General features: G+C 41.5%; 2 protein-coding genes across 2 annotated transcripts; both read right to left on the bottom strand.

Annotated features, from left to right (window-relative positions):
* Window positions 1–4264: 4264 nt before the first annotated feature.
* Window positions 4265–12577, bottom strand: ppp1r14aa (protein phosphatase 1, regulatory (inhibitor) subunit 14Aa). Its single transcript, XM_044222086.1, has 5 exons — window positions 12424–12577; window positions 11841–12145; window positions 10021–10101; window positions 9628–9660; window positions 4265–6364 (listed from the first exon to the last, which is right to left on the bottom strand). Exons 2-5 carry the CDS (start codon window positions 12042–12044, stop codon window positions 6155–6157), a joined length of 528 nt encoding a protein of 175 aa, XP_044078021.1. The 5' UTR covers window positions 12045–12145; window positions 12424–12577; the 3' UTR covers window positions 4265–6154.
* Window positions 12578–13499: 922 nt separating this feature from the next.
* Window positions 13500–18890, bottom strand: dlb (deltaB). The gene is made up of 7 exons (XM_044222085.1): window positions 18627–18890; window positions 18303–18542; window positions 18029–18086; window positions 17610–17867; window positions 16293–16654; window positions 15312–15528; window positions 13500–15075 (listed from the first exon to the last, which is right to left on the bottom strand). The coding sequence occupies exons 1-7, from the start codon at window positions 18675–18677 to the stop codon at window positions 14360–14362; spliced, it is 1902 nt and encodes a 633-aa protein (XP_044078020.1). The 5' UTR covers window positions 18678–18890; the 3' UTR covers window positions 13500–14359.
* Between the last annotated feature and the right edge of the window lie 1143 nt (window positions 18891–20033).

Below are 20033 nucleotides of genomic sequence, written 5' to 3'. Positions count from 1 at the left end.
GTTGATGTCAACCTTAAATGAGCAAAAATGCCAGCGATGTCTCCAGAGCACAACGTCGGCTGCAGCATGCATAATGAGTGAGTAATCAACTCTTGGTGAGGTTACTTATGTTTCTAACTAACATTATAGCAGCTAATATTAGCACTGAATGTTTGTTGTAATATTGCTACACAGCTATACTAGCCACCAACGTAAGTTTAGCTTGCTAGTAGTTCTAAGGTCCACTACAACTCGTTTCAGTATTTGAATTATAGATTATTTGAGCATTGTGTTTTTAGGTAACTTAACCACTTAAATAGGCCCATCAATAATGAGAACGTCAGTTACAACGACCTCTTCTTCTTCTGATGTTTTATGGCAGCTGGCAAACAACTTTTGGTGCATTACCGCCACCTTCTGAAATGGTGTGGATCAGAATGGTCTTATGCCTTCCCTATATTCTTCTTCTAAGTCCTGTCTTTTCCAAAAAACTAAATATTGCCCTGTAGCCCACACGCCCTGAGTTCAATTGAAGTAACTCCTTTATTCCAAACTTGATGCGATCTCTTCCCAGTCTGTTTTTTAGAGTCTGTCTTTCCTGCAAGTACCTTGGACAATAAATAATTACATGTTCTACTGTTTCCTGTATGTTACAATACTCACACATACCAGTCCCATGTTTATCAATTATCTTAAGTGTACTATTAAGACCAGTATGCCCAAACCTCATTCTTGAGATGGTGTCTTCTTCATTTCTTCTACATTCTTGTATTGTCCGCCTTACTATAACTTACTGTCGTTTTTACTTCTACTTTCTTAGTTGCATCTTTTGCATATTTGTCTGCCAGTTCATTTCCCTCTACCCCTATATGTGCTGGAATCCAGATGAATTTCACTGTTATTGCTTCTGAAGATACTTTGAGCTATTTCCAGCATAATGTCCTGCCTTGCTTCTTCCTGTATACTCTGAAAATCATCGGAATCCCCACTCCATTGCCCAACCCTCTACTTTCCTTATTGCAGCTTGCATTTTCCTGACTACATAATCTACATTCCTTCCCTTTTTCCACATAACTCTGTCATCTGGAAATAATGCAATACCAATAGACTTCTCAACACTGCTAAACACTTCATTTATCATAACTGAGAACAGAAGTGGACTGATTCTACTCCCTTGAGGAGTTCCATTTTGCACTAAATACTTGGAACTATATTTTTTCCCTACTCGTACTGATATCAACCTATCTGTTAAGAAATGTAATCAAAAAATACAGCTACTGAACTCTCTTTATTGATTTGAGCTTTCCAAACTTCATTTTCTAAACACAGAGCTGGAACAATTGTACTTCTTCCTTTTCTAAATCCCCTTTGGTAATTCTTTAACAGATCGTTTGTCTCTATGCGAAACCTTAATCTTTCGTTTATCATTTTTTCCATAATTTTTCCTACATGTGACGGCAAAGCAATCGGTCTATAACTGCCTGCTTTCTTTTATAGTCAAAAAGATTCTGAAAATTATGCTTTAAATGTTTTTTGCATGGATTGTAAAAAGTATTTCATATCATACTTTCTTTCTTGCTCCATATTTCAACTACTAATTCTAATTCTTGTACTGTACTTAACTCTATATTTGATTCTTCTTTAATAAATATCGCACACCCTCCTCCATTTCCATTGTATTTATCTTTGTGTATGCTTGTATATCCTTTAATAATGAAATTCAGAGTTGGCTTGAGCCATGTCTCCTGAATGCATATGACATCTGGTTTCCTATTTAACTTATATGTAGCCTTGAAACTCCTTTCCACTTGCTATCAGACTTCTGGTGTTCCACTGAAGTAATAACATTATGGTCTGATATGAGAAGCTGTCTCTGAGGTCCCAGCATGTGTCTTTTCCCACGATAAATCTTTCATATTTAGGAATTTAGCCGCTGCCTTAACTCTGAATTTGATTTATTCTGTCTTGGTTTTTGCTTGCTCTGAGCAGCTGATGACGGAGGCTAAAAACAGCACTAACCTGTCCGTTGAAATTCCTGTGTTGTCCTTATGTACCTGTGCTGATCCTGCATTTGTTTCAGGACGACTTTGATTGACTCCTTCTTCTCTTCTTTCACTATTACGCATCCTCACAGCCTCTGCATGTTACTTTCCGTTCGGATTTTACTTGTTGAATCTCCACCGCCTGCTTCCTGACGGCACATGCACCATGCGCTGCTGTGTGGTTTCCGCAGTTCAACATTTAACTTGAACATTGCTACCACACTCTCCATACGCATGTTCTCCTCCACATCTGCACCATCTTTGTTTTCCTTCACATACATTGGCAGTATGATCTTATCGCTCACATTTATAACATCTTATCTGAGTAGGAACATATTCTCTCACATTAAAGCTCATGTTGTCATGTACCATCACTTTTCCAGGAAGCACCTCATCATTGAACTGAAGCAGTACTGACTCACTATCCACTTTCCCCCCGTTCCTGAAGGCCTGCAGCCGTCTAACTCCTGTGATTTTTCCTCCTTTCATCACTTTCCTTAGCTCTTCCAAATTTTCTCCGATGGGGATTCCTGTCATCACTCCCCTAGCTCCTCTCCTCTCACCAACTATCCTTCTCTCCATTATTTCTTTTTTACACACTGTTTCATCGCTTTATTTCTCTGCTCAACACTTTTGCATTTCACCTACACGCAACACCTTTGCCATTTCTCAAGCCAGCTGTCAAAGTGATTGGACTAATCGATATTATCTCGCTCCCCACTTTAAATTTAAGAATGAATCTCACGCTTCCTCCTCCTCTTCTAATGCCCGTTTTCCTGAAGCTGTCGACTGGCCATCTCTTTTATCCTTCCTCCCTCCTCCTCCTTTCCTACGTTAACCAAGTGCTGCCTAGTTAGAACGACAGAGCTTGATTAACATAATCTGTCACTGATTAGTGATATTGTTAGCTAGCTATCTTGCTAATCGCTGCATTGAGTCTGAGGTAAATTATCCCGTTTTGAAGTGAGGAACAATGACCTGCCCTCTTTTACAGACATTACGGCTAATATCATACTTTTGTTGTGCGATAGCTAGTCAATGCTGCTTATGCAACCAGCCACATATTTGAGCTAGGAACGCCCAGCGCCGTTAAATAAGATTATTTATTATTTATTGTTAAATAAGATTATTATTATTTAATTGGGAATGCCTGCGAGAAAGCACAACAGCCAATGACCCAGCCCGGTGATCAGCAAATCGCTGTATGCTTGTAGTCTATGCGGAGAGTGATAGATAGGAATAAAGTGTAAGCTTGGCCCAGCGCTCCAGATGTGTAAAAATGGTATCACGGGTGAATTTTCAGACTCACACTCAGAGATTCTGGTAGGCTAAATCCAAGTACTTTAAGGACCTCGTTATTGCTCGGTAAATCCAAGCACTTTCAAGGTCTTGATTTAAAAAAAGCATAGCAATGATAAATTAAAATAATTCTAAATGTGTCAACTTGTCAATAAACCTTTAATGGGAATGTTTCATTTTTAGGTCGACCCCCAAGTTTTGGAAAAACAGAAACAATGAAACGCAGTGAATTCACATACTAACATTTTATAGGGCCTCCACAGATAATTATCACATGAAATGTTTTTTATATTCTTCTTTACCTCATTTTGGTTTTTATGAATAGTATCCCAAATAGCATACAGTATTTTTATTTTTTTATTTATTTAGTTTTCTTCTGTTTTCTTGCATACTTGAAGGAATTAGCTTTGTACTTTTATTTTTGTGTGTTGTATTTCTTTCAAATGTGTGCCATATGTATGCCATTTGTCTGCCTGTATTGATTTGTGGTCTTGCATCTCTCCTGCACAGGTTGTGAACAAACATTACAAGTGGACACTGTGTATTGGAGATGATGTGTCATTGGTGTGATTATATACTGCAACAAAAGGAGATATGCTACTGACCCATGTTCCACTCTGTTTCAAGATACAAAACAATATTGATAAAAAAAGTGAAGAAACACCTTTCAATATGACCCAATCCAGTACAACATCACTAACCACAGCCTCAAGAATGACCAAAGAGTTATCACTGCTCAGTGTCAACAAAACTGAGCACTGGAAACTACAAAGACATGATTTTTGGCTGAGCTATTAGATTGGATGACAGAAACTTGGACAGGTGTACCTAATAAACTGGTATTTGGTATGGTACTGTTCCGATAATCCACATATTGTCCGTTCTTCCTGGCCAAGAAAACACATGCTAAATCATAATATAGTACATAAAACATACACCCATAGTGAAAGAAATAGTTTTATTAGCAATTCCTGCTAAGGGCTAGTGTCTCTTTACAGAATACAAAATAGTAAATGTTCTGACAAAACTGAAAATGTAGTAACAATACATCTCAAAAACAGAAGGGATGAATGATAGTGATATATTAAAAAACTGCAACAGGATTATTTCCAGTGTTACATCATACGCCATGTCGGATCTATCTCCATTTCCTGTAATCATGACAATAAATAACATTCATGACCATCATAATTGAACATATGTTAAATAAGTAATATATTTAATCTAACATCTAGCATCTAATCTAACAGTGTTATGTAAAACGTGGTGCAGCTAAGATGCACGTGTTCAGTGGAAGGTGGAACATACTGTACATGTGTCACAGTACAGTTCAGTGTTGAAGCCAGACAGTGATGTTTTCAATGTAAAATCCACCCTTGGATGATCAGTGTGTGATGTTGAATTCATACCAGGATGGGTTTTTTTAAAGGAAGAGCTGTACATTCTCTTTTTTGTTGATCCTACTTTCCTTCATCTACTTTCATCAGCTACTTCATCAGTTAGCGCCTGAAACAGTTGCATCCAACCCAGAGACTGTATAAAACACAACCACACCCACATGTACATGGAGAGAGTGATATTAATACAAAGAGCTATATAGTGACAGTTTTTTCCAGTCGAGTGAAAGTGAGGGTCACGTGTTCTGGTGCTGCAAATTAAAGGTCTTTTGGGGATACTGTGAGTGGAAAAAGTTTAATTTCCATGATGTACTTCTTCCTGTATGATTTACTGACTATTTGTGCTAAACGGCATCTCGAGAGTAAAGCCCTTGCCCTCGCTTATTTCTATTTCATGACCACCCATGAGATATGTCACAAATAGCTGTTTTTTAAAAAGTGGTTAAAGGACTAGTTCGACATTTTAAGAAATATGCGTATTTGCTCTCTTGCAGAGAGTTAGATGAGAAGATTGATACCACTCTCATTTCTGTCTGTTAAATATATGTTTACTGCCAGCAGCTGGTTAGCTTAGCTTAGCATAAAGACTGAAAGCAGGGGGAAACAGCCAGACTGAATTCAATTCAATTCTATTTTATTTATATAGCGCCAATTCATAACAGAAGTTATCTCATTGCGCTTTTCCTATAGAGCAGGTCTAGACCGCACTCTTTATAATATCAGTTACGCTACATTAATTACTGAATCTGTCCAGAGGTAACAACATCTGCCTACCAGCACCTCTAACGCTCACTAATTAACACGTTACATCTTGTTTGTTTAATCTGTACAAATACTGAAGTGTAAAAATTACAAGTTGTGGTTTTCAGGCTACCTGCTGGACTATTTCTTGGACAAGAGCAGTGACTTCCTGTCTTGTCGTCACTTTGAGGTTGCCAGGCAACCAGTAGAGACTCCACATGATATAACGTGTTAATCAGTGAGCTTTAGAGGTGCTGGTAGGTGGATTTTGTTATCTTTGGACAGAGCCAGGCCAGCTGTTTTCCAATGTTTCCAGTCTTTATGCTAAGCTAGGAAAATTGCCCCCTGGCTGTAGCTTCATACTTACAGTGCAGGTGTATTGATCTTCTCATCTAACTTTAGGCAAAAAAGGCAAATAAGCGTATTTCCCAAAACTATAGAACTATTTCTAATAAGTTTTAGGGGTAGATTTTTCCTCCCATGAGCTTTGCTTTCCATAGTCCAATCCAACTGACATTTTTGTTTTCATGTCATGACAATGTGTGTACATGTGGTTGGGGGGGTCGTCAGAGGGTCTGGTGTTGGCCTCGGGTGTTGTGTAAGCAGTAGGCGATTTGTTCATTTTTAACAAAAAGAGACAAAGCACAGAGCATCTTTTGAGCAGGTTAACAAGGGGGATGGATTTTGGTCATTTTGCTAACAAGAGGGGTGGCATCCCCCTTCCCCCCTCCTCAAATTGCCTACTGGGTGTATGTGGCGTTGTTGGTGTTGGTGTGGGTTGTTAAAGTGGTAGGGCTCATGGCGGTAGTGGCTGTGGCAGATGACCGGGTGCTCGATGCCTTCGCTCTGCAGCTCGTCCTGCTTGTGAACTCCCTCCAGTTTTGCCACCAGCTCTCTGATGAAGGTCTGATGAGGAGCACAGCACCCAGAGTAGGTGTCACATGGAGCAGAGATGAAACAGAATTTAAGTTTAAGTAAATAAGTGTTCCAATATGTCCTTTACATTTGTCAGAAAAATACTTCGTCAAATAACAGATTGTGGTTGCACTGTCAGCCATGTATATTTTCAATGTGATTCATGATTCCCAATAGCTTATCAAATATCCATGTTGAACTTGACATTTAGCAGATATGTAGACATTAAAGGAAGGAGGTGATATTTTATATTTTTATCATTGTCAGCAAATCCCATCAAAAAACCAAAACCAACAATGAGTTGATCCTACTGATAACAAGTATTGTGTGTGTATCCATAGAGCGAAATTGTTGACCAAAAACTATTAAAAACACATGAATGAGTCACACTGTTGCACTGGGTGACATGTTCCTTCATTACCATGAACACACACACTGTACTTTATTTTGACTCAATCCCACATACACCGTCCTGCTGCTGTAAATATTCACCAAATGCACCAAATCTGCTTTTGAAATTAGTCCCCAACAAATGCACTAATTCCTCCTGTTTTAGTAATATTTGGTAAAAACTAAAATGCCCAGCTGTTTTAGGAGATTATTTAGCCTTTTTTTAATGAAAGTATACAACATATTTGTGACTCGCTTTGAAAAATGTATGTCTTCATCAGGAACCAACGGGCTCAGGGCTTCACCCACAGAGAGGGTAGGGAAGTCGAAAGCAGTGACAGACGGACTAACACATTGTTGTTTTGGTCTTTTCGTGGGATTTGACAAAAAAAAATATAGGATATGGGTAATGATGCCTCCTTTTTTGTGCTTGTTTCTCCGCTACACTAATTACATCTAAACACATCTGCAAATTCCCCTCTTCAGCACTAGCTTTAATTGATACATTGTTGATTTCAACTAAGACAGTTTACATTGACTTAGCACTCACAAGTGGCATATACATTCAGAAACGTGCTATACTGTACTTTGCCAGTTTGCGAGCAGTGAAAAATGGAAGGTACATGTAAGATGGAGGCATGTTTCAAAAGATGTTTGGCTGTTATAATACACCTATACTATACAAAAAGTATATTTTTCGCATATGGGCAATACATGAATGCAGAACTTTGGCCACTAAGCACAAGGAGGACAGTTTTAGAAAGAAAGAAATAGCTTTGGTGAAAAGCATGTTGTTACAGAGGAGATACATGGTCATTTTCAGTGGAAGGATCCCAATTATGTTGCAACAGAGAGATACTTTATATGGAAACATAAGAATCACTGGTCACTGACAGTAGGCCTCTCGTCAGACTTGCCTATAACAACCACTATCGCAGTAAAAAGCTATTAGCTGGATAATCATCTGTCATTTTGTTCCAATGTCAAGGATAAATGACTAAAACAATATCCTTACAGCCCTTATCGGAACATTAAACAAACAGCAATTAGGACTAAAGTAGCAAAAATAGTGCCAAATAAATGGAGTGTGTAGTCATTTTTTACCCCTTTTTGGTGAGTGTTTTGAGTGTTCATATGTCCATAGATGGAAAAAGGACTAGGAGAGCAGGAGGGTGACCTCCCACAGAGGAGGGAGTTCCCACTCTACTGTCTGCTGTTTTGTGTTGTGGTCTAAATGTGTTGCTCATGAATTACTGTTGAACACTGTCAAAATAAGTCATTAAAATGCTAAAAAAAAAAAAAAAAAATAATAATAATAATAATAAGTCACCAGACTGTGATGTGAATGCTCGTGCCAGACAATAACACTTTTTTGAGCATCACATGTCGTTCACCTCTTCTGCGGCTTATGTTGGTATATATATATATATAATGGTGAGTCTGAGCTTCTATAGCGTGATGAGAAACACAGTACCCAGATATGGAGTGTTATGTCAACAGTATAAGTAGAGGTGGGCTGAACAACTAGCCCCAGTCTTTCTTTTTTTTTAAAGACAGCTGAAGAGAGAAAATGACGACAGGAAACAAAGGGCCGCGGGCTGGATTCAATCCCGGGCCTCTACCACGGCGCCCCCAACCAGCCCCGGTCTTTAATAAAAACTGACTGTAAGCAAGTGTTTTTGTTCTCCTTTTATAGACATTAATCAGCATTAGCAAAGTTAATTCTAGTCTTGGCTGTGGCTGATCATTTGGAGGCTATTTCACAATTAATAAAGATCCCCAGGAAGTGGAGAGCTGCTGCGTCAAAATCTCACAAAAGCAATGAGAGTTTCAGATAACCAGCCCCTGGCCTCTGTTTTGTTTCAGTCTGTTTGTTTAGGTATAAACTCGGGCAGCATGACGTGGTATGTTTCTTAGAAACCTATTTAGTTGCAAGCAACTCTTAAAGGATATGTTTACAGGCTTTCAAATCTTTCTCAATATGCCCATAGTTATGTGTATGTGAAGCAGTTTGCTTGCTGTAATCATCCCTCCTTTTCTCTACTGGCCACTAAGCAAAAGTACAAAAAGTATAATCCAAAGTTTGTCCGATGTTAAAATAAGGCTTCGGCACTTTGAGATAGACAAATCAAGTGAGTATCTTCTAAGGTTACAGTCTTTTTCGTACGAAATTCCCTTTTTGCGTTACTGTCCATCCACTGCAGCTCAACGCTGAAACACGGAAACTTTTCTAAAAAGATTTTAACTTTGGAACATGCCCACTTAATTTCTCTAGCTCAGACTGCTGAAGCCTCACATTAACTTCAGATAAACTTTGGAATATATTTTTGCAGAGGAAAAGGACTGTGGATTTTGAAACCATTACCACTGGAAGCGTGTTGGAAAGGGATCTTTTAATGTCCAGTATAAACAGGAGGAATGATTACAGGAAGGAAAAACTGTACATATGGACATATAAGTATTGTTTTAAGACAGACTTGAAAAAATGTGAACCTATCCTTTCATGACACTCTACATCAGAGTCTAATAAACTAAGTCTGAGTAAGAAGCATCAGCTACACTGACCCTCCCTGCTCTGTGCCTGTGTTTGCATCTCTGACCAGGCCACAGCGAAGCCAACGCTTGAGTCCAGAAAGACTCATTGTTTCAGGCTTAAAACAAGGCAAGAGAGCACAGAAAGCCATTGTTGAGGCACGTGGACTGACTATGGGACGAGGTGTCAGAAGCTGCAGCTTCAGCTTAGCTCATGTAACCAGTGTGTGTGTGTGTGTGTGTATGCACACAGGTATACTGTACATTTGCATATGCAATGCGTGCATCATCATGACTAATTCTTGGTTGGGAATGTCCAAGTTAAAACATACCTCCGTGTTGTTGCTGCACTTTCGAAGAAGCTCCTGTTAAAAAAAGGGATTATGTTGTAACAAACCAGCCACATAATCATATATTCATTTTCAATATTCCACCATTAAAAACTACAATATTTCACCTAAAAATCTCTTCTTGTTGTTCACTCAGTCATATGTACTGTACAATGATATCAACTCTTTCCAACATGTCTATTTGAGCGACTCCCTGAACAAACTGTGTCCATGTTGGTGCAGAAACTCTCGAATCATGAGGTGAAATGGCTGTGATTGATGACAAAACCTTGAACAATGCTGTCTAATTTAGAAAATCCTCTCCACTGGATTCCTATTTCATAATCAGCGCCCTCTTATATAGGATGATTGAAGTGCTCACGCAGGTCATGTTACCTGTAACTTCTTGACTCGCTCCTCATCATTAGGCAGGTCAATCAAGTCATCAATGTTCACCTCCTCTGGCATATCCCCTTCCTGAAGTAAACACACGGACACACACAATGAAAACACACACTCTCAGTGAGTCACCGTACACACTTTGAACACACTCGTCTGGTTCAACATGTTGATGTTTAGCAGGTACAGTGTTTACCATGTCACTGTATCACTGTACAGCTGAGGCTGATGGGAAGGTCATTCATTTTGGAGGTATTTGGTCAGAAATCAAAGTATTGGACAAAATGTAATTTGTAACCAGATGGTGGCGCTAAATGATAGGTCTAGGGATCAAAGTGATTAAATTTTTCTGGGGACCATGAAAGTGTGTACCAAATTTCACAGCAATTCCATCTAATAAATGTCGAGATATTTTAATACATTTAAAACAAAAATCAACGTCATGGTGGCACTAGAGAAGTCAGGGATCACCAAAGTAGGATTCATGGTCTGAGCACCATCTATACCACATTTTGAAGATAAGCAAAAGCTATCATTTACACATACGATTAGTTCCAGGGAACTTTAGGTACCTGAGAATGCATCTTAATGACAAGCCTTTGTAACCAGGACAGAAGAGATAAAGTACTTCAAATCCACACACATTTACCCAATACCTTCAAAATAACAGTTTCTGTTTTAAGAACAGCTGAAGACTTTGAACTCAGCCTGCACACATTGCATGTCCATCATCTGTATGTTTATGCTCTGGGGTCTGAATAGTAACAATGTTCACGTGATACTGTAACAGTGGCTTGCTTTGTTTGAACAAACAGCCATTGTACAGTCCCACCACTGCACTGCACTGCCTGTGCAGTCAGGCCCTTGACACATACAGGACTCCAGCTCTGCAGCCCACCAGCTTCATCTGTACACACTAAAACACACAGACACGGCCTTCTGACCCGAACAAGTAACAAAATAATAAAGGTCTGTCTGTTTCTGTGTTTGACATAACTTGGCTCAACTAAATGAAACTTGTCTGAGTAGTTATGTTATCATTTAAATCATATTCAGAATTTCCAAAAGGACCATTTGCTCCTTCAATATTACAAAAAAATGAATGTTTTGGATACAAGGATCAGGTGAATATGCCAGTGGCTTGTGGTAAAAGCCCTCTGTGAAAGCTAGGCCCTGTCGGGTCCTTCTGCGTTACGGAGCTGCCTTATCACTGTGATGATCTGAATTCCATTTTCTAATACTGAACATACTTGGCTTTCACAGCACAGTCCTGCACTCCTCTCCCCATGTCCCCTCTTGAGAGATCCTAACCTCCTGTCGGCTGCCTCAGCAGCCAGATGGCAGTGTTTACTTCCTCCTGGGACCTACGACGGGCTTCCCCTCCTCTGTAACGTTCCCCTCTTTTCTCATCATTCATCCTTCTCTCAGTTCCACACTGCCCATGTAAGGCAGAAACCCCCAAGACAGATCCATATCTCTGAGAGGGGGACAGCAGTGGACCTCACATCTGCAGGATGCTTGGCCTTGTAAGGACAACCAGGCTGCCACACCTCTCCTCTTAAGACCTCATAGGAGGTCTGCAGTCTCAGGACTGTGTAAACTCAATGTGCCTTCATATCACATTCAAATATAATAACTTTAATTATCATCAGGCTATTATTAAAATGTATTTAAAGCGTTTTACTGTAGGGAGGTACCTCTGTAGGCCTACACAATCTGTTTAGAAAATCTTATGATAGGCTATTGTCTCATTATATAATACAGTTGGTGTTGTTGTTTGTTAAAAGCAGACCTGGGCTGCTTACACATCCACCCACCTGACCCGAGTACAGCCGGTCCAGGCTCTCGTCGATCCACTTCTCCACGTCCAGCCGCTTCTGCAGCTCCTTCCTGTTGTACTTCACGGTAACCCGGGCATGTCTCTTCGGTATATTACACCCGGGATCCCGAGACAACCCCAAATCTGATGAATGAACTTCGTCATTTTCCTCAAGCGTCGTCCTGGTCCGGTAGGCTGCCATTTCTGGTCTGGACTGGTGGGACGGGTTTGTCCTCGTTTTCAGGCGCAGCAGAGCAGCGGTAGGAGGCGACCAGGGCGCAGACTGCTGGGCAGAGTTCTCTCCTGCCGGGGTGTTTATATACACGGTATCTCTTCAAAGACCGTTTCCACTCTTACATCACATTATCTAAACAACATTTGGAAATCAATTTGAACTTTACAAAGTCTAAATAAGGCTATACATACTATCAGATTTTAAAGTACAGCTTTTTTTCTATAAATGTCTTATTTTTGCCTGTTCTGAAAACCTATTCTCCAAAACTGTAAACAATTAAAAACTTGAAGAAGTTGGGTCACATCGGTATCTGGCAGGAGAAACATGGTTAAATATTACAACTTACAGGACAGTGTTACTCCAAAAGTGGGCACAGGTCCAGCCATATATAGCCAGTTTCCAGAGGCCAGGACAGGAAGCAGCTAATTCAATAGGTGTGGCCACAGGCCCAAACTGTTTGCAAGATAGAACATCAACCCAATGCTCCACATCATGTAAACAGCTCCAGTTCCTTAGAAGCTTTATATCTGCTGATGGCAAATGCTTCTCCAAGATGGAGGATGTCCCAGTATTCACTTTGATCATTATTTATGTCTTCTTGTATATTGTGCGTAGAGTTTTTTCCAACTTTGTTCCAGATGTCAAATCCAATTCATCAGTAAGTTTCATAATACCACTTAGATGTTTGAATTCATTGATGAAATGTTCATACAGCACTACTCGGTTCACTAAGGACATTTGAAGTAATATGCAAAGAACTGTTGAATACTTTGGGTACAGGTTTTTAGTGGAAACATTGGTCTTCTTTATGCGACTCCAAGACCTCTTTGAATAGATTCCTCTTAACTTTTGACAGAGATCTTATATCTTATAACAAATACAAGATGTATTAAAGGAATCCATAATAATTGTATTCTTACCAACTACAAATATGGTTCCTTTTCTGCTAGCTATGTTTGTATCTATAGCTTATGTTTTACATATTACTGGGAGTTCTGCAGTGTGTCAGCCGGTCAGAGTGAAAGCCAGTTGTGGGACAAAGAGGTCTACATGCATATCTGTATGCTACAACAACAGCATCTTACATATAATATCTAATTTAAATTAAATTTGTTAAAGTCAGTGTAAACTCACTTAGAGCTGAAATGATTCATTGTTTAAGTCTTGTTCAAATATGATCTGGTTCCAGCTTCTCAAATATGAGGATTTGCTGCTTTTCTCTGTTTCACAGAACTGCAAATTGAATATCATCGGATTTTAGGTGATTGGCTGGACAAAACAAGCAACTTGGACGCAATTTTCACTATTGTTTGACATTTGTTGGACTAAACGATTAACCAATTAATTGACAAAACAATCGGTAGATAAATCAATAATAAAAATGACTGAACTCATTAACGAACAGAACAGAGACTTCCAGAATCGCATCAAAGCAGATCTTTTATTCCACATCACAACATGATGAAATTAAATAATATGAATGAAAACGTAACATAACACAAACTTTGGCATGAACACAAAATGGCACATGAAAGAGCAACGTGATCAATAGTATATAAACTATATATATAAATTACAGTAATGGCTGACTTTGTGTGATTAAGCACATTTTCTTTATATCCCTGCACTGAATATCTTTGGGATATTTCACACAGCCTTCACAGCCCGTAAAACTTCCAGGTACAACATCAAGCGTCGGTCTTCATTCAGCATCATATAAATATATCTCTACATCTGCGACAATCAAAGTGAAGCCATAAACATAAGTTTTCAAATAAATAAATAATATAAAGAATTAAAATGATGGTACGCACAATAAGGAAATAATGGCCAAAGGAAGATTGAAAAGCAAAACAAAAATTCTGTGTTTGAAAAATGAAATGAGAAACAATTAAACAAAGTGAACATATTAAAGAAAAAAACCCAATAAAACGTGTTTTTGGGCAGGTTTTCCAGAGGTGCTCAGAGTATCGTGACTTCCTGTATTTGGTTTGTGTTGTAGGTCCTATGAACAGTGGATCGTATTATTTGTTTCTTTGGGTCTTAAACATGGAAGAGCTTTGCCCCATATACTTTTCAATAATCTTTGTAAATCATCTTTATCAGAATAGTTCATTTATTCATATTTTGTTTCTTATGCTTACATTTTATTGGTATATTATCTTCATCATGAGCCGAGCGGTTTTCAACTCATGGATTTGCTCCTCTCTTCACTGTGCATGAAGAGAGAGGAGCAACAAGTGCTTCTACCCCTGTGTGAACGTCCATGTTTTCTCTCTGTCTCATCTCAGCCCTGCCCCAGAGCCCAGTCCGGCCTCATCCCTCCACATAAAGTCCTGACGCTCGCCTCTGGCCAGGCTGCTCTCCACAGGACTGTGCCTGTACCCAGATCTCCCGTCGGGGCAGAGGGAGAGGCTGAGGCGAGCCGTGCTGTTGCTGATCTTGAACAGGCCGTTAGGACCGAGGAAGGCTTCTCTTTCGCTTCCTCCCAGGTTGTTGACTGTCTCCAAGTCATTGTAGACTGCAATGTCGCTCAGCTGCTTCCTTCCCTGCAGTTTCCTCCTCCTCCTCAAGAAGATAATACCCGCCACCAGAACCAGCACCAGGACGGCCAGAACGCAGGAGACGGTGAGGGTGGCAGAGGAGGGCTGGGAGGTTTGGCGCAAAGCGGGCTTGAAACTGGGCTGGAGCGTGAACTCACAGCTCGGACCCATAAAGCCCTTAGGGCACTGGCATACCGGCCCAGTGAAGTGGGTGAAGCAAGTGCCGCCGTTCTGGCAAGGACGGGCGCCACAGGCATCTGAGCGCACGCTGCAATTCTTGCCCGTGTACCCCAGGGTGCAAGAGCAGGTGTAGTCATTCACACCGTCTTGGCAGGTTCCAGCATTCTGGCAGGGGCTTGAGGCGCAGTCATCAATGTTGACCTGGCAGTTGGCACCAGTGAAGCCTGCCTGACAGCGGCACAGCACGCTCTGGCCGAGGTCCAGACACTCGCCACCTGCAGAAGGGAGAAATACTCTGCTCAGCATCCAAGAGATCCGGGACAACCGGTCGTTTAAAAGAGTGTTAATGAGATTCCATTTAACGCTCTCGCTGTAGTAAATTGCTGCGAGTGCATTGATGCAGGAGTGTTGACAGTTATACCTATTCACTAAAACAATTTCATATTCAGCTGCTGATTTACACTTCCACCACAAGATGTCGCCATAGGGGAGGCCTCTCCTGCCCACTCACCATTCAGACAGGGCCTGTTGCTGCAGCGGTCCAGTTTCTTCTCACAGTTGGAGCCGGTGTAGCTGGGAGGGCAACGGCAGGTGTAGCCTCCGGTCATCGTCTCCACACAGGTGCCACCGTTGAAGCAGGGACCGTCTGCACACGTCATGGCAATGATCTCGCAGTTCTTACCGTAGAATCCCTGTGGGCAGGTGCACGAGTAGTCGTTCTCCAGGTCCTGTGGACAGAGGAGGAAAAACCTTCACGTTAAGGAGGGAAGGTCTACAGACAGACTTGTTTTGTGTGTAAAGTCTGGGAGGGGTTGTGGCGTTAGTAAGAAAGCCTTCAAGTGGAGCTGTTCCATTTGTTTTGAAGGGTAGGATAAAGGATGAGACCTGATGAAAGCTCTTGATTTTCAATATGCAATCAAATGAGATCAGTGGACATGAAGTTGAAACTTTGCACTTTCAGCAGTCCAGCAGAGGCCGACAACAACTACTGGATTATAAGTCATTGCCAACTGTAACCTTTTGCACCACTGTGCTTGCATTAGAAGACACGCACTTTGGTTTTGCTGCTACAAGTGCAATAGCTGTATTTAAGCTGCTAACACTGCTATATGGAGACACAAGACACTTTACCCACCACCCGATTCAGTTCCCTCAAGTTTTTATTGCAAATCCCTTGTCTCCTCACCTTATTTGACTTTATTTGTGACTATCTTGATACAATTTAAAGTTACTACTTATGTTGGTGTGTATAGTATAGTAAACCTTTTATTGTATTTTTATCATGCTTAGTTTATATATAGTAGATCTTCATAATGTATATAATATTCTAGTTTTTTTACTGTTACTGTTCTTGTACTTCGGATGCTATGACATTTGAATTCCCCTGCGTGGGATCAATAACTTATCTGTGATAGTCTTGTTTCTTTATCACAAATATTTCAGTATTAGAGCACCTTTAAACTAAACAGACTTAATCCCATTGCACACTCACATTGCAGCTGCCTCCGTTCTTGCAGGGGTTGCTGTCACACTCATTGGTTTCCAGCTCACAGTTGGTGCCTCCGAAGCCGGGCCGGCAGGTGCAGGTGTAGCTGCCCTGGCCCGTGTTTGTGCAGGTTGCGCCGTTGGCGCAGGGCTTGTGGTTGGTGCAGTAGTTTAGGTCCTGGTCGCAGAAGAGGCCCCCCCAGCCCTCCTGGCAGTTACACTGCCACGGCTGGCTGCACGTCCCGTGGAGGCAGCCTGGGTAGTGGACGCATTCGTTGCAGGAGGGGCCCTGCCAGCCCATGCGACACGTACAGCCCCCTGGGGCCTCGCAGTAGCCGTGCTTCTCACTGCAGTCCGCCGAGCAGATGGCTGGAGAGGAGAGGGGAAGGGAGGGTGTGTGATTACAATGGGCACGCCTTCTCATACATCTCTCTCTCACACACACACACACACACACACACACACACGTACAGGGCAGGGCCCCCTGTCTGACCCCAGCCCTGTTCCAGACTTCACTGTTTGTTAAGTATTAAGCCAAGCAGCTGGTAGGCACACTGACGCAGAAAAATGCTTTCTTTTATCTCCTCTCGCTCTCTCACACACACACACACGTACACAAACACACCCAGATCACTTTGAAAAATGTGTGTGTGTGTAATGGGGGCTACAGCTCTTTCTCTCATTGTAACAGAGAACAAAAGGCAGATGGAACACCACGGTAAAACACAACACTACGGGACATCACTGTGTGGGAGATCGAAAATCAACCATGAGCTGAGCTGTAAGATGTCCATGCCTTGACAAAACTTGAGTCTAATATTTCAATTCATGGAAGGAGAAAAGGTTTTAGTTGTCTTAATTGCAAATATACTTCCTCATGTATGTTTATATGGTGATTATTCTGTTTCATACACTGTACTTTTATTTGACTGACTTTTTCTAATCGCAGTGCTGAATTGTTTTAATTTTGTTTTCCCATGTAAAACAGCTTGTAACTTTGTTCTGAAAGCTGCTATGTAAATGAAGTTTATTTTATTAGGCCATTGTTCTAATTAGAGATATTACTTATTCACTAAATAAACATGATATTTTTGTGATATCACAGAAGACTACAAAATAACAGTAAGACATGTTAAATTGTACAGGAGATACTACTAGTACCATCAAGGTACTTCGAATAAATATCGGATATGTGTGGCAAGGGGAATTCAGTTGTCACTTGCTCCCTCCACATGTTAGTCACTGAACTGCACCCTGGGTACCAGTGCAGGATTGAATCGCCTTGCTCAAGGGCACTTAGGGGATTATTATTATATACACTTACGCTCCGAGCAGTAGTTTCCCTTCCAGCCCTCCAGGCACATGCGGTTTCCCTCCTCGTCGCAGGTGTAGTGGCCCAGCGTGTCGTCTCTCGGCCTGCAGTAGTCAGCGCAGCCATCTCCAAAGTAGTACTCGTCACAGAAGACGTGGTAGGAGTAGCGCAGCTCGCTCTGCTCGCCAAAATGCACGTCCTGTGACCAGTCCTCGCCGATGGCAAGTCTCCTCCTGGTCGCCAGACGGCTCACAAGGTTGTTTTGGTTGTCTGCAGAGGGAAGGGAAGTCTTTAAACAAATGGCATCTTGCAAGGAAGCTGCGCGCGTCAGATGGAAAGTCTACGGGCACATGTGATTGGTACGGGCTTAAAGTTTTACTGATATCAGTGAGTCCAGTGATTTCGTAAATCTGCCGCAACTAACAACCTACCTGTGTATTCAGTCGGAGATTCAGCGTTCCAGGCTTCAATGATCAGCGAAAATGTTCCCTAGAACAGAAAAAACGCTTTAGTGCTTGGCAAGTGCAATAACAGTGAAATAGTTACAGTTCAGGAGAGTAGTTTACGCACGTATCTGACTCTGACAAGTGAAATGGTTGATAAATTATGGTCGAGAATACAAGATGTATGCAGTTTTTAAATAAAAAAAATCTACCACTTACAACAACACTATTATTGTTAGTGTAACTATGATTTTCCATTTACCGGCCACTTGAAGTGGAAAGGCACCCTGATGGGAGCGCTGCTAGAAATGGATGTGTGATCGGCCCTGATGACGTTGGTGTGTCCGGTGCCAAAGGTGCAAGGCGGCTCTGCAGAGATCACATCCTCCGGATGTTTTAGGCAAATTCGGAAAAATATGTGACAGTCCCTGTGTCTTCTGCAAATGCGTTGCGCCGTGTGGAATGAATGAATTTTCAGCTCGAACACACCGGAGGACAGAACCTGCAATGACAGAAAAATATCAGACTCGCTGTGCGTAAAGACATTTGGGGATTGTTCTTTTAGCACAAACAGAAGCCAACTTACTACGTGCACTAAGGCCAAAGCCAAGATGCAACTCAGGTGTAGATGTGCCATTTCGTCTCAGAGTTTTCTTTTTAGTTCTACGCCGATGTCCGCATTCGTTTGTGCAATAATATTCCCAAAAGATGTTGAGGAAAACTCAAAAAAATGTCATCACTTTGAACTCTGTGATCCTGTTGGTGTCTCCTAAATCCTTGCCTTCTCTTGACAGTCTTCTCCTCTGTCCTACAGTCTGTGCTTCACTTGTTTAGGTTCTGGTGCGTAAAGACGCTGAGGGGTTTTATACTGTCTGATGCTGCGCGTCACAGGCAAAGAGGTGGAGCCGGAGCAGACCTCTGGGGATTTAGACAACCCACATCACACCTGGACGAGGTTCTTAATAAGAATATGCATAAGAAGCTGGCGCAAGGCAGATATGTTTAGCATTACTGCATGGATCTTATCCACCAACAGTGTAAACTAATGTGGGTGATGGAAGTGAATCGCCACAGTATGGGGTAAACCAGCAGTCAGCCAGCAAAGGCCAATCTGAAGGTTTTAATAGCAAACTATTTTAGTGATGCCAAGTTGAAGAACCTTTTCGTTTTAATTTTGTGTAAGTGCAGTGTGGTTGGAAAACTGACGACTATAAAACATATCATCCAAGAGAATATACAATTATTTAGACCTATAGCCATTCAGATTTTGGTACATTTGTCAAACAATGAGCATGCCATGACAGGTTCTAATTAAGGCCTCCTGCATTTAATCAAACATGGACTTCAACAATTAACTTTAGCAGTTTAACAATTTCGGGCCTATAGATCATTGTTTAGAAGTTTTTTTTCTTTTTGGAGCTGGCCTACAAACTGAACACAGATCAAAAGGAAGCGGGGAAGAATAGCGTAGCCTTTCTTTCTCTGTCCAGCACTGTAATTGCTCAGACGCGTGTGAGGTGACAAAGAGTGGGCAGGTCCCGGATAAGACCGTATTGTGCTTCTAGCGGCTATTCAGGCCTCTTCTGCTGCGCTCCTGAGCCTGGAGAGGGTTGCGGGGGGAGGAAAGTGTTGCGCGCGCTTGTGTGTGTGTGTGTGTTGGGGGGGGGGCTATCATGTTGCCTTTGTCTGGGCCTCATGCGAACAGCTGTATGGTAATCAACGGCACATGGTCGACCGTGTGGGGCTCCAAACCCAGCTATTGTCTACCCAAAGCGTCCACCCCCAGCACACACACACACACACACACACACACATACATAACCCGTTATTGATTTAGGAAGGACTCTGGTCGGCCATCGGTTCCAGCACCTGTCGCTGGTAGGGATGTGGTGGAGGGTAAACACACCTCAACTGTTATTTACCCAACCTTTTACACTGACATAAACCACCTGTATGACCTAATTTACCAGAACAATAAGCACTCAGCAGCAAA

The sequence above is a fragment of the Siniperca chuatsi genome, linkage group LG14 (genome assembly GCF_020085105.1).
Source record: "Siniperca chuatsi isolate FFG_IHB_CAS linkage group LG14, ASM2008510v1, whole genome shotgun sequence".
NCBI lineage: Eukaryota > Metazoa > Chordata > Actinopteri > Centrarchiformes > Sinipercidae > Siniperca > Siniperca chuatsi.
Note: the sequence above shows the minus strand (reverse complement) of the source record. Positions and strands in the feature narration are given on the sequence as shown.

What these genes read in the sequence shown, in the direction of transcription:
- ppp1r14aa (XM_044222086.1), bottom strand. Translation starts at nt 12,044, where the DNA reads ATGGCAGCCTACCGGACCAGGACGACGCTTGAGGAAAATGACGAAGTT. An exon ending in ACCGGCTGTACTCGGGTCAG is followed by an intron (nt 10,102 to 11,840) that starts GTGGGTGGATGT and finishes TGTTTACTTCAG; the next exon opens with GAAGGGGATATGCCAGAGGA. An exon ending in AGTGCAGCAACAACACGGAG is followed by an intron (nt 6,365 to 9,627) that starts GTATGTTTTAAC and finishes GCTCCTCATCAG; the next exon opens with ACCTTCATCAGAGAGCTGGT.
- dlb (XM_044222085.1), bottom strand. Translation starts at nt 18,677, where the DNA reads ATGGCACATCTACACCTGAGTTGCATCTTGGCTTTGGCCTTAGTGCAC. An exon ending in CTTTGGCCTTAGTGCACGTA is followed by an intron (nt 18,543 to 18,626) that starts GTAAGTTGGCTT and finishes CTGTCATTGCAG; the next exon opens with GTTCTGTCCTCCGGTGTGTT. An exon ending in CAACAGGCCCTGTCTGAATG is followed by an intron (nt 15,076 to 15,311) that starts GTGAGTGGGCAG and finishes TCCCTTCTGCAG; the next exon opens with GTGGCGAGTGTCTGGACCTC.